This window comes from Papaver somniferum, chromosome 3, assembly GCF_003573695.1.
Source record: "Papaver somniferum cultivar HN1 chromosome 3, ASM357369v1, whole genome shotgun sequence".
Taxonomy (NCBI): domain Eukaryota; kingdom Viridiplantae; phylum Streptophyta; class Magnoliopsida; order Ranunculales; family Papaveraceae; genus Papaver; species Papaver somniferum.
This window is the reverse complement of record NC_039360.1, coordinates 227,220,324-227,232,707: the sequence shown is the minus strand read 5'-3', so window position 1 is coordinate 227,232,707 and position 12,384 is coordinate 227,220,324. Positions and strand designations below refer to the sequence as shown.

At 32.9% G+C, this 12,384-nt stretch overlaps 2 protein-coding genes across 16 annotated transcripts; one reads left to right on the top strand and one right to left on the bottom strand.

Moving 5' to 3' along the window:
* LOC113362199 (mitotic-spindle organizing protein 1A-like) lies at window positions 1–5,863 on the bottom strand. Of its 5 annotated transcripts, none has more exons than XR_003365613.1 (9): window positions 5,649–5,863; window positions 5,096–5,157; window positions 4,171–4,250; window positions 3,813–4,080; window positions 2,759–2,876; window positions 2,151–2,216; window positions 1,612–1,723; window positions 358–406; window positions 11–182 (listed from the first exon to the last, which is right to left on the bottom strand). XR_003365613.1 is itself a non-coding variant. In XM_026605154.1 (5 exons), exon 4 carries the CDS (start codon window positions 4,036–4,038, stop codon window positions 3,817–3,819), a length of 222 nt encoding a protein of 73 aa, XP_026460939.1. In that variant the 5' UTR covers window positions 4,039–4,052; window positions 4,171–4,250; window positions 5,096–5,157; window positions 5,649–5,863; the 3' UTR covers window positions 2,630–2,876; window positions 3,813–3,816. The 5 variants fall into 5 exon arrangements, 1 of the variants encoding a protein (XP_026460939.1); XR_003365612.1 differs by having other exon boundaries at window positions 13–182; window positions 3,813–4,052; XR_003365615.1 differs by lacking the exon at window positions 2,759–2,876 and having other exon boundaries at window positions 1–182; window positions 1,612–1,735; window positions 3,813–4,052.
* Window positions 5,864–9,004: 3,141 nt separating this feature from the next.
* LOC113362197 lies at window positions 9,005–11,956 on the top strand. 11 transcript variants are annotated; one of them, XR_003365611.1, is made up of 6 exons: window positions 9,005–9,696; window positions 9,789–9,884; window positions 9,966–10,044; window positions 10,684–10,752; window positions 11,065–11,134; window positions 11,455–11,956. XR_003365611.1 is itself a non-coding variant. In XM_026605152.1 (6 exons), exons 3-6 carry the CDS (start codon window positions 10,532–10,534, stop codon window positions 11,667–11,669), a joined length of 435 nt encoding a protein of 144 aa, XP_026460937.1. In that variant the 5' UTR covers window positions 9,005–9,696; window positions 9,789–9,845; window positions 9,966–10,531; the 3' UTR covers window positions 11,670–11,956. The 11 variants fall into 11 exon arrangements, 3 of the variants coding, with proteins under 3 accessions (XP_026460937.1, XP_026460936.1, XP_026460935.1); XR_003365609.1 differs by having other exon boundaries at window positions 10,545–10,752; XR_003365608.1 differs by having other exon boundaries at window positions 9,966–10,049; window positions 10,545–10,752.
* The last annotated feature ends 428 nt before the right edge of the window (window positions 11,957–12,384 follow it).

Sequence of the window (12,384 nt, the reverse complement as noted above, 5' to 3'; positions counted from 1 at the left end):
AATTAAACAAAAAATTCAATTAACAAGTGCAGTTCAAAACTTGCAAGTAAGAATGTAATTTATCATCCGACTTACACAGAGCATTTAATCTCCTTCGGCATCGTCTGGTTCAGATCAGCAGAATCAACATTGACATTTCCATCAGCAGTTCTTCGGGTCATCATTAAAAGCTTCTCTAGCTTCTGTAATATCAACATGACATCGTCAAGAGTATTATCAGTAAGAACACCAACTAAACAAGGAAAAAAAAAGGTTTACAAGAACCATAACTTCCCAAAATTAGGGCATGTACAAAATGAGGGGTTTTGAAAATTAACAACCAAACTGAAATTTAAGAGAAATTTACACCAAGGAGACCTTCAAGTTCAATCTCAGCTACTCGTATCTTTCCATTAGTAACATCTTGCTGAAAAAAATTCATAGGGTTTTATGTCAAAAACAAAAAATGATCAAGGAAAAACTGGAAAATACAAAAAGTTGAGATTTTGGTGGTCAGGGTTTTTTTATACTTAGAAGAATGTTTAAAGGCATGTAGGTCCTCCACTGATATAAGCAATGTTTGTGCAGAGAGGGACATAGTGACAAGACAGTAGGTAGAGAAATGAAGAATAAGGGAACAGGGGAAATAAGAAGGAATCCACTGGTGTTAACTAGTCATAGGATTGATAAATAATTAATGAATTTGGTGTTTACAAGTTTCAAACTCGGGGCATTGGTATCGGTTTGAACTCGGATCATTGGTACCGTATCATTACCCAATAATTTTACTGCTATACTACGGAGAATCACCGATGCATTTATGCTGGTTCATGGTATGTAACCACTGATAATAACTAAAAAGATAAGGGAAAGGGTAAGGTAAAATGTTTATGTCGAAATATCACACGTTAAGTATTTATGAGAATTTAAAAGTTATGAACTCCAAATTTGTTATTGGATTATATCAATTACTGAAAATAACTTTTGCTGATATATTTCTCCCTTGAAATCAATTACTACCAACCTTTTCTCTAAGAAAAAATCGATTTTTTATCAATGTTAATGTGTAAATAAAACTGTTTTGTGGGATGTTGGAGGAATCTGAAGGGTTCAGGATGCAATGCTTTCTGTTAGTTATACTTACATTATAATCAACCATATTCTTACCAAGGTTCCACCAGAGAGTTTGCTAAATTTCAGGTGCATGTGCAGATACTAGTCAGTTCATGTTCAATGACAGTAGGTTTTTAAGTAAGCTTTCAGAGTTTCCAGTAAATAAAGGTTTTAAGTTCGTTTTCCATTCACCTGATAAGGATAATATAATCGTATCCTCATTTTTCAGTATTAATAAAAACGTTAAGATATATAATTCAATTTTTACCTGAACACCTCCGCGGAAAGAAAATGTGTATACTTTATAGCTTAAAGGGTTTATTGATTGTATCTCTCTGTCTTCCTTGAAGACAAAGTGTGGCGTTATTATGTTTTTCCACTCAATACTCACTATTAAACAAAACCTCTGAAATCTAAACAAAAACCCTCAGAATCTAAGAAAGGCTTTTTGTGCTTATTACCTTATCATCGAAATATGTACATTCATTACCTAACACTAAGAAAGAGATATGAGCTGACCTGCAAGTTGACATATCGCATCGCATGGTCACCACCCCACGAGAAAAATTCCCTGCCTCTAGTCCCTTCAAAGGCTCATCCACAGCAATAACTGGGGTGCGCTTCATACAACCTCCAACACAAACTTGCAAATCAGATTTTTACCACAAAGACAATTAGTACCTTGAGCAGAACTGTTAAGCTCAAAATCCTACATCTACATCGTACATTATTAAAAGTTAAAACTAATATTTTCAGTTCTCATTACTTGTCAAATACTAATAAAACAAGACCCTTTATTCTTATAGGAATACAACATTTGAGCAAACTAAGTGACCACTAACTGGACTTTGAATCCTAAAACAAGTTTAAGCGCGATAATCTTGGTCTCATATCAAAAACGAATTATGATCACAACATTTTTTCATAAACCTCGAATTTAGTCGTAATCACAATTTCATTCAAAAAACAAGAATACAATCAAAATATGTACAACCGAAGTTAAAATCCTTGACAAGCAATTGATAGATAAAAGAAAGCTACTCTAACATCGTACTTACTTAAGTGTTCAAGAGGACATTGAGACCATTCTCTAATGATCCAAGTAAGCATGCGTCCTGAGCTTACTGTAATGCTTCCGGAAAAACACCAAGAAAATAACCATAATTAGTAGATTTTTAATTAAAATGTAAGAAAATAAACTGTCTGGTTTAAAATCACCAAAGGTTTCAATAAATATCACTTCACGGTGATACCAATACAAGCATAACGGACAAAAAGATGCAATACTAACATTAAGGCAAAACTGAAGGTCTTTTGCAACAAATCATAACCAGTATTGAAAGAGTAATGTATATAATATATACTAATACTGCTGCAAAATGGACCAATCCAAACTCTGAGTTACATGGACTTCTTCGTGAGGTGCACACACTGAGAAAAAAGTTCCTCCCCAAATTAGTGTCTACTTTAAGTGCTCATCATTCCTTACGCGACAGCAAAACAAAAGGACAAGAACAAATAATAGAAACAACAAACCGAACAGAGAAACATGGATTATCACTACTCCTTTGGAATTTCCACTACTAAATGATTATATCGAGGCAATATTACTGATTCCAGAACTTTCAGCATCTAGTCAATTACAAGCAAGAAACTTTCTACTGACCAACTTCTACAAATACAATGAAATTCCACGAAATTATAACTCCAGTGATAATAATCACGGGGCTGAATGCAAATAGACCCTTCCAATATGATAGCTTTTCAACTTCACCCAAAATCACCTAGAGCAAAAAAAAAAGGGAAAGAAAACAGGACAGTCAAAACCTTTATTAAATACAATGTAGGAAAATCAGCTCATTTCAAGATGTGCAAAATCAGTACTACGCCATGATGACTCGATCACATATGTTATGATGACGCGATCCTATCCTATGCATAAGAATCAGTTTTCTATCCTGAGGATACTCCTCCTTTCTACAATCTTAACTTCTGAAAGACTCCATAATCTAAACTTCTCTTTCAAAATTCGCCTATTTGCTATGCAGTAGGCTAGGTACTAGTACTAATAGGTCAATTTTACTCATACAACAGGTAATTGAAATCTGGATGGACTCGATGACATAAAAAGAATCAAAGCCTAACTGCAACGTGGAAAATCAGTATAGGGAGAAAGAAAGAAGACAGCTTCAGGCAAATCTGTCAGCTTTCCTTCTCAGCAAACAGTTTCAGATGGTCTTGTAGAAATATAACTGAATACGTCCACTATGAATTCTAAAACACAAGCCCCTTTACAACCTTTTGTTGTCTTTATTGTTGTACAACCTCTTGTTTTATTGTTGTCTGTCTTGTTTGGAGGACATTTCCAATCATGCAACAGAATCCACAGTGTACATATTAGGCAAATAAAAACCGAATCGGGTGCAAATATGGATAAACTGCCCAATAACACTCAAAATTCAAATAATAGAAACGACAGCAAATACTAATTGACAGATATTCTTGGTGAAATGTGATTGTTTAAAATAATTTATAAGCTAATATACTGTATAGGCACCGGTATGTGACAATGGGACTTTAAGAAAAATAGTTCAAAGTTGAACAATGTATGCGACAGTGAAATTTTTTCAAACTCAATCTTCCTTCAGAACTGATTTAATCATTCTCGCACAAAAAACATCAAATCAAGAATCAAGAGAGGGTTTATAAAGGTAGTAGACCTGATCAGGGACATGTGGGAGCTGCAGGTGTTGTAGTAGGGTTAGTTTGTGGTTCCCTTCTGAGCTCCTTGACAAGTGCAGCAAGTGACTCGGGATTCAAGCCCTTTTCACAAAGAGCAACGAGGACTGAAAGTGTGTGGCGATCCAACCCTGTTTCCAGAATGTTTGACATTTGAAAAGCCAGTTCCAACGATTCTCGAGCATTTCTAGAAGCCTCTGGATCCATATTAACGCAGTAGACTGCTAACACTCAGAGGGAAACGACAAACTATAGCATGTTTAGAAGTAATAACTAGTAGAAAAACAAGTTTGCACTAATGACTCATCCAATTATACAAGTAAAGATTGATACAGATACCTTTGATAATCGAAGCGTTGATTCCAAACTTTAAACACCGACTTTGTGCTTCCTTCAACAGCTTCGGTTAAAACAGGTATCTGAAATGGAAACATTTAGGATTATCCCTTTAAGGTAGCTCTACAACTGAAGCAAATACTACATCCAATTTCATAAGCTAGACTAAAGCGACATGATAAAATATTCAGAAATACAAAAATCAAATATTACACAACAATCAAAGTTAACCTACAAAGCCTGAAAAGAATAGCACCATCGACTAATCTCAAATTTTGTGTAAAGATCAGTTCCTCACATGATATTAAGAATCTAATTCACTACAGAGAGGCATCGTTGACAATCACCAAGAAAGTTTATCTCCTATCTCTTCTATAAAATCAGCATCAATTAACATATAAAAACATGACATCAAACCAGGAATTTGATCTATTTCTTGTTCGACATCTACGAACACCAACTAATGCACATGTTGTTCATGGTACTTAGCATCCAAAATACCTAACATCGTCTACCATGGTTGAACACCCAAAATAACTAGAATCCGTCCAATTCCTACACGTACCAAATAAATCACCAATGACTCCAACATATGAAAACCACCAATAACTCCATATGCCGACTAAATCATATATGTTATGCTGGCACGATTCTATGTATAAGATTCAGTTCTCAATCATGAAGATACTCCTTTCTACTGTCTTAACTTCAAAAAGCATCAATGATCTAAAATTCTCTTTCAAATTTGGCCTATTTTTTATTTTATTCTTTGAGAATAAAATTTGACCTATTTGCTATGCAGTGGGTAGCTAAAAATTTCATTTCATTTATACAACAGGTGATTGAAATCTAGATGGTACTCATGACATAAAAAAATGAAAGCCTACAATTTAGAAATCAGTATAGGGAGAAAGAAAGAAGTGCATACCTATCAGTTTTTACTCGAACCCAAATCTGGCACCAGTTTTCCTTCTTGGCAAACAGCTTTAGCTGGTCATTGCAAAAATATAAGTGAATGTCTCAATTACGAATTATAAAAACACAAGCCCCATTTTGAACACACAAATCCAAAATATGGCAGATTATAAAAACCCAATCAACATCATCACTTTCAAAGCAAAATTTTTGAAATCACCAGAAAACTACCAACACAAAACAAGCAAACACGCAAGTAAATCAACAAATGAATGACAGTCATAGAAACCCTTTAAAATGCACAACACATTCTAATCACAGTGCATCAGTATCCAACTCATCTAATCAAAGTATTACCATCATAAACATCACATTGAAAACCCATTTTCAAAATATGATTAAGAATTACAGTTTCGACATCTTTCTCTAACATTAAGATGACTCAACCAAACCCACATCACAAAACCACCAAATTCATCATATTTTCACCAGATTAAGCCAATTTCAGAGAAATAAAAACTCAAGTCAAACATGCAGTACTAAAGAAAAGGAATTGAAATACATACCACTGGGCTAGGTTAAAAAGTTTCTGTAAAACAAAATCGATGATTGATAGAACAAGGAAAGAAATTGCACCCTTCGATTGTACGTGTTTGGTTGTAGGGACAACAAAATAGGGTAAAATCGATTGAATCTGAGTGGAATTTTGGGCACGGACGGGGAAGTGAGGGACGAGTAGTGATTTTGAATTTGAGTTAATTTTTGTATCTTTCATTTTCTCTGTTTCAGTACATTTCGAAAAATATATTAAGTTCAGGCACCAACGCCTCCGTGGCTTTAGTGGTATGGTTTGTACCATATAACCATAAAGACACGGGTTCGAGGCACGGTGTAGAGGAGAGGAGGAAGATGAAGATAGCACCATGAGGTATTCTAAAATACCTTTTGTTTTTTTTATCTAGGAAATACTATATGGTCCTAGGAATAATATATTAGAGAGAATCTGGATGTTTTTTTTATCTAGGAAATACTATATGGTCCTAGAAATAATATATTAGAGAGAATCTAGTCCAGTTGACTCAGTCATGTGTCTGTTTGGTACTATTTGGGAAAATATATTATAGTTTGGTCCTAAAAATTATGGTTTGGTCTTAAGATGATGTAGTTTTCATTGTGTGGTGGCATAAATACCCTTATATTATTGTTTGGTCCTGCAAATAATGGTTTGGTCCTAGGATGACCACATATATACCAAAATTACTAGAAAATATCTCATTCTCAGATTTACTTTCTCTCTCATCTTCTTTTCTTTTTCGGATCTACTTTTCTCTCTTTTTTTTTTCTTGATGATTTGATGTTGAAGACGATGACGAACTCGATCTACTTGATGAAGAAGACGACGATCTCATGTTGTTGCTGCTGCTTGTGTTGAAGATGAAGATGAACTCTGTTTTTTAGGGTTTTTTCAGTTGACGTTTTGATAAAGAAGAAGATGAAGACGATGATGTTGTTGTTTCTGTTGAAGACGGCGATGAAGATGATGAAATCGATGAAGATGATATTGAAGACGTTGATGAATATGATGTTGTTGAAATCGATGAAGAAGATGAAGATTTGGGTGTTTTTCGTCGTTTTTTGTTGCTGCTGTTGTTGAAGATGAATGACGACGATGAATTTTGATGAAGTTCTTTGTTGTTGCTGTTGTTGTTGAAGATGAAGATGATGCTGCTGATGTTTTTATATGGAGTTCATTCCAGAAATGAAGTCTGGTTTGTATAGGTTTTTATATGGACTTCATTTCTGGAATGAAGTCTGTTTTTTTAGGTTTTTATATGGACTTCATTCCTGGAATGAACTCTAGTTTGTATAGGTTTTTATACGGACTTCATTTCTGGAATGAACTCTAGTTTGTATAGGTTTTATATGGACTTCATTTCTGGAATGAAGTCTGTATTTTTAGGTTTTTATATGGACTTCATTTCTGGAATGAACTCTGGTTTGTGTAGGTTTTTATATGGACTTCATTTCTGGAAGGAAGTCTGTTTTTTTAGGTTTTTATATGGACTTCATTTCTTGAAGGAAGTCTGTTTTTTTAGGTTTTTATATGGACTTCATTTCTGGAATGAACTCTGGTTTTTGTAGGTTTTTATATGGACTTCATTTTTGGAATGAAGTCTGTTTTTTTAGGTTTTTGTATGGACTTCATTTCTGGAATGAAGTCTGTTTTTTTAGGTTTTTATATGGAGTTCATTTCTGGAATGAACTCTGGTTTGTATAGGTTTTATATGGACTTCATTTCTGGAATGAAGTCTGTTTTTTTAGGTTTTTATATGGAGTTCATTTTTGGAATGAACTCTGGTTTGTGTAGGTTTTTATATGGACTTCATTTCTGGAATGAAGTATGTTTTTTTAGGTTTTTATATGGACTTCATTTCTGGAATGAAGTCTGTTTTTTTAGGTTTTTATATGAAGTTCATTTTTGGAATGAACTCTGCTTTATTAGGTTTTTATATGGAGTTCATTTCTGGAATGAACTCTGTTTTTTTAGGTTTTTATATGGAGCTCATTTCTGGAATAAACTCTGTTTTTTTAGGTTTTATATGGAGTTCATTTTCTGGAATGAACTCTGTTTTTTTAGGTGATTTCTGAAAAAGTAAGCAGAAATTAACAGCAGTTCATTTTGAAGAATGAACTGCTACAAAAAAAATTAACACGGAAGGGTATTTTTGTCCATTTAAATATTTTTAAATAATTATGGACCAAACAGTAAAGGCGTTTGACCAAAGAACTAAACAGACATGGGCCCACCTAAAAAAGGACCAAACGATATTTTTCTCTTTTTTTTATTTTGTTTTTTGGCATTAAATGTTTTTGCATTCTAAATTTTTTATATAAAAATAGAGTTTTTTCGATCGACGTGGTTAATCGGAGCTTCTGGTTGATTCTGGCCCCACCGAATTTTTAGAAAGGAAGTTTATTTGACTGTACCATAAGGAAAATTGCAAAAAGATTCCACAAATTTTTTTTGGAAACAAATATTTTGTTGCCAATAAAAGTTTATCTCAAAAAATAAAATATTAACAAAACTAATTAAGTCATGCATTCACGGTTTCACCCAAAAACTAAATTAATCATGCATCATTCACGAAAATAATCACGCAACCAATCGCATCATCGATTATAACATTAATAAATTAAAAAAAAAATTATGAAAAATATATCCAATGTCCTATTACAATTCTTCGAATTTCTTTTTTCATAATTACAATTTCGTTCTATCAATTAGAATCAATTATTCCCGATGACACTTCCGATAATGAGAAACTTAAAAAAATGATTAAATTGATTGTGGATAATAACCTTTCGATCAGAGAATGTGTCTCTCTTGCAAATAACTTTATTGTTAATCCTTTTTGACAACAGAAAAATTGCGCAATCGTTAGAATTTGAAACAAAATAATAGGAACAAATATTGATTAGCATATAAATAATCGAGCAAACAAACAAAAAAATTAACCGGCTAAGCTCATACAAAATAATCATAAAAAAACGAGCAATATTGTTGAATTAGTTAACGTCATTGACACGTTACTTTTTTTTAATTTTGTTTATACCATAATTAAAACAAAATAGATGTAAAATAAATTAAAAAAAGAAAGATTAAATAAGGTGAATTGTTAATTTTGTTATGTCTTGATATGCCCCGGATTTTGTATACTAATATATTTCCAACCACTGATTATGATGATATGGATATAATACATATGTCCAAAATTTAAAGAGATTTTGATACCTATCACGATTTTATTCCTTAAATTAAATATTGTTTTACCTATTTTGAGGTTTTGTTTTCCTGGAAATTTCATGCTCATGCTATCTATATAAAGTGCTCTGCAAGGTTGGGATCACGTGGTGAGTTTTTTTCCGCTAAGGTTTTTTCTTCTTGGTTTTTTTATTATTGTTAATAATAATAATGAATATCGGATCTTTTTGATGATGTTTGGTTTTTGATTTGCATATGTTGGTTATGAATCTCTTTGCTTTAGTGGCGATAAATCAACATTCAATGATGTCGTGTAAAGATGAGGTGATGAGTTTGATATTTTGTTTCTTAGAATTTGTGCTTTGAGCATTTTTAGTTTTCCATGGGAAAAGGAATTTGGGGCGAATAATATGTGTACCTGAAACCAGATCAACTTTCTGTTTATTCTTACACTGGCGATCAAAATTCTTGCTTTTTCTAATTTTTGGGTTCATCATTTACTGCCTTCAGCAGTTGCATGACTTACTATATTTTTCTTTTCCCAATTCTTAATTTTTTTTGTTTGTTTCCTGCATTTGCTGCCTTCAACAATAGCATGACTTATTCTATTTTTCTTTTCCCAATTCATAATTATTTTTTGTTTCCTCGTTAATGCATGATGCAGTTTCTTTTCAACCAAATTATGGTAAGAAATTTACGAATATCAATCCATATTATTTCCAAGATTTAGTTTTTTCCTTCTTCAGAACATAAATATGGCTACCATAAATTGATATTATTTCCAATAAATCGTCTTCTATTTATGGAATTTTCGGGCTTGGTCGAATTCTATATAAAGCACTCGCACAAAGGTAAACTCTTATCATTTACCCTATTGTTTTTTCTTCTCCTATAATTTTATTGTTTTTTGGTTTTTTATTTTGGAAATTGAATTTTTTTGCAGATGATGGTGATATATCCTCACAGCGAAGGATGAAGCGATGAACTTTTATCTTTCATAGTTCACAGTTTTTCCTTAAACGTCTTCTATCACGCAACCGTAGTTTTTTTTTATTCCTTTATTCCTTTTATTGTGTAGTATTTTTGTTCCTTTTAATTTATATTTGGTTTTGTTTTGCAGTTGATCGTAATCGTTCCTCATAGTCAATACTGAAACAATAAAATTAAATTTGCACGTTTACTTTCATACGAGTGTATAGGTGAGGTAATGAGCGTATTTTTTTTATGGTTATCTTTGTTTCATATCTTAATTGCTACCGTTCCTATGATTTTTTCCCTTTTATGATTTTGCGCCTATGTTTTTGTCCCTACTGCTTCACTTTTGTGATATGTGATCGAAGCAATTCAAGGATGAATGAGATACAAAATGATGAATGAGTTTCAAAATTATTTTTCATTCCATAAAAAAAAGATTCTCATTCTTAAATGTGTAGAAAATGCTCAATATATCTCAATTGTGTACAAAAGCAAACACAAAAAATAAAATAAAAAATATTAATTATATTACTGGACGTGAAAATAGATATTTAACATTTTTGTACAAAATATATTTTTTGGATTGTTAAATAAGGGATTAATTAGACAAAAGATTGCAACAAATAACATAGTTATCGGAAAATATTCTGCTATCCAAAAATATACTAAAAACTGTAAGAAATTTATTATATTATTTCCAAAACTAAGTTAATGAATTTTGCAGGCTTTGGTCTATATAAAGCACTCAAGAATAGGACAAGACATTATTTGCACGTCACTTTTTCTTCTACGGTATTGTTCGAGTTTTTTCTTTTTATTATTATTTGTTGATCAATGATTTGCGTTTGTTTTTTGTTTTTCAGGTACGTTCAAAAGTGTTTCATGGGAAACTCGAAAGTGTTTATGGGAATCCTGATCAATTTCCGCAAGAGGTAAAGGATTTGGTATATCTCTTTGGAATTTTTGAATCTTCTTATATGCAAGTTGATTAAATATTGTGATACCCAATATAAGTTGATACTGAAATTTGGCACCGTTGGTGATAACGCGAGCTCTTTTCTGTTTGCAAGTTTGACGTTGCACCTTAAAATTGGATAAAATACTGCACATTGCTTTTTTGTTCTTCGGTATTGATCGTAGTTTTTGTTTTGCAAGTACGCTCAAAAGCTTTTCATCTACGGTATTGGTCGTGTTTTTTCTTTTTCTTATTATTGGTTGATTACTAATATGCATTTGTTTTGCAGGTATGCTCAAGCTTTTCATGGGAAGCTCGAAAGTACTATGGGAATCCTGATAAATTTCCGCAAGGATTTGGTATATCTTTTTTGAATCTTTGAATCTACTTAATTATATGCAATCGATGTTGCACCTTAAAATCGCAAATACATTCTTGCAAGAAATTCTAACTGTACTTCATAAACGGAATAATAGCTTAGGCTAGCTTAGATTAAGCTGTCACATATACCATCACACTATTTTTTTTTAGGTTTTATGATCATATGAGAAACGTAATCAACTTGAATATTTTTTAAATCAACAATATATGTCAATAATATTGTCATATATGAGACCATTGCAGATTTGCGGTAACTTGAATGAATATTGTTAACTAAAAATTTCTTTGTTATTTGTAGGATTATTTGTGTTTTGTTGGTTTAGGAGCAGGAGATTGTCAAGAAGGTTTTTAAGATCAAGAAACAGAAGGAGAATGTTGGAAATAGATAGATTTGTAAAAAAAAATTGGGTTATATTAGATGAAGGAAATTTTGACTTTCAAGTAGATAACAAATGTGTGTTTTCATGTTGTTGGTTTGGTTCGACTAAATCGTTTCTTTTGCGTAAAGGTTAATTTAGGTTCATTGTGTTTATGAAGACCCTGAATTTGTATGGGGTGGCATCCAAGGGTTCGACAAAGGGGTCTAATAAGTGATATGGCGTAGGAGTTCATCACGGTTACATTATACGTTGAGTTTCTTTGGTTTTTCTTAGGCTTTAGTCAGTTCACTGATATAAACTCTTTCATGTTTGTCGACTGCATTATAAGTTCTTGGCTTATCTGCATTCGTATCAAATACCAATATTTGTAAGGATTGCACTCGAATCCCAGTCGATTTAAAGACGAAATATTATAGGTGATATGGCATATATAACAATGGTGCGGACTTAATATTATCGAAAATCATTGGTGTACCGTGGAGGAAATCCCGCGGCTGCACCGTGTGAGAGAGAAAAAACAAAGGGCCCCACCTTTGGCCCCACCCCCTGCAAATTCCCCCTAGGGCTGCCCTAACAACCCTTGGATTTTTTTGCGCTGCAGATCGTGCTTTACACCTTCGGTGTGTATCATCACTCTAATATTATATTGTATGATACTCTTGAGGACTTAATTGGGGAGAAGAAGGTAACATCCAAGCGTCTTATCACCAAAAAAGAGCTATAATGTCCCTAGACATACCTGATACTTCTCTTCCTCGAAGCAAATAAAACTTACTTCTCCTGCTTATTCCAACAAATCTTAGTCCTCCTCCGCCTGCCCAACGGGGCATCCGTATTAACCGTAAGTC

Bases quoted from the DNA above. Each gene is read 5' to 3' on its own strand.
- LOC113362199 (XM_026605154.1), bottom strand. From the start codon at position 4,038: ATGGATCCAGAGGCTTCTAGAAATGCTCGAGAATCGTTGGAACTGGCT.
- LOC113362197 (XM_026605152.1), top strand. From the start codon at position 10,532: ATGAATTTTGCAGGCTTTGGTCTATATAAAGCACTCAAGAATAGGACA. The intron at 10,753-11,064 runs GTAAAGGATTTG...TTTGTTTTGCAG, and splicing joins CTGATCAATTTCCGCAAGAG to GTATGCTCAAGCTTTTCATG. The intron at 11,135-11,454 runs GTATATCTTTTT...TGTTATTTGTAG, and splicing joins TAAATTTCCGCAAGGATTTG to GATTATTTGTGTTTTGTTGG.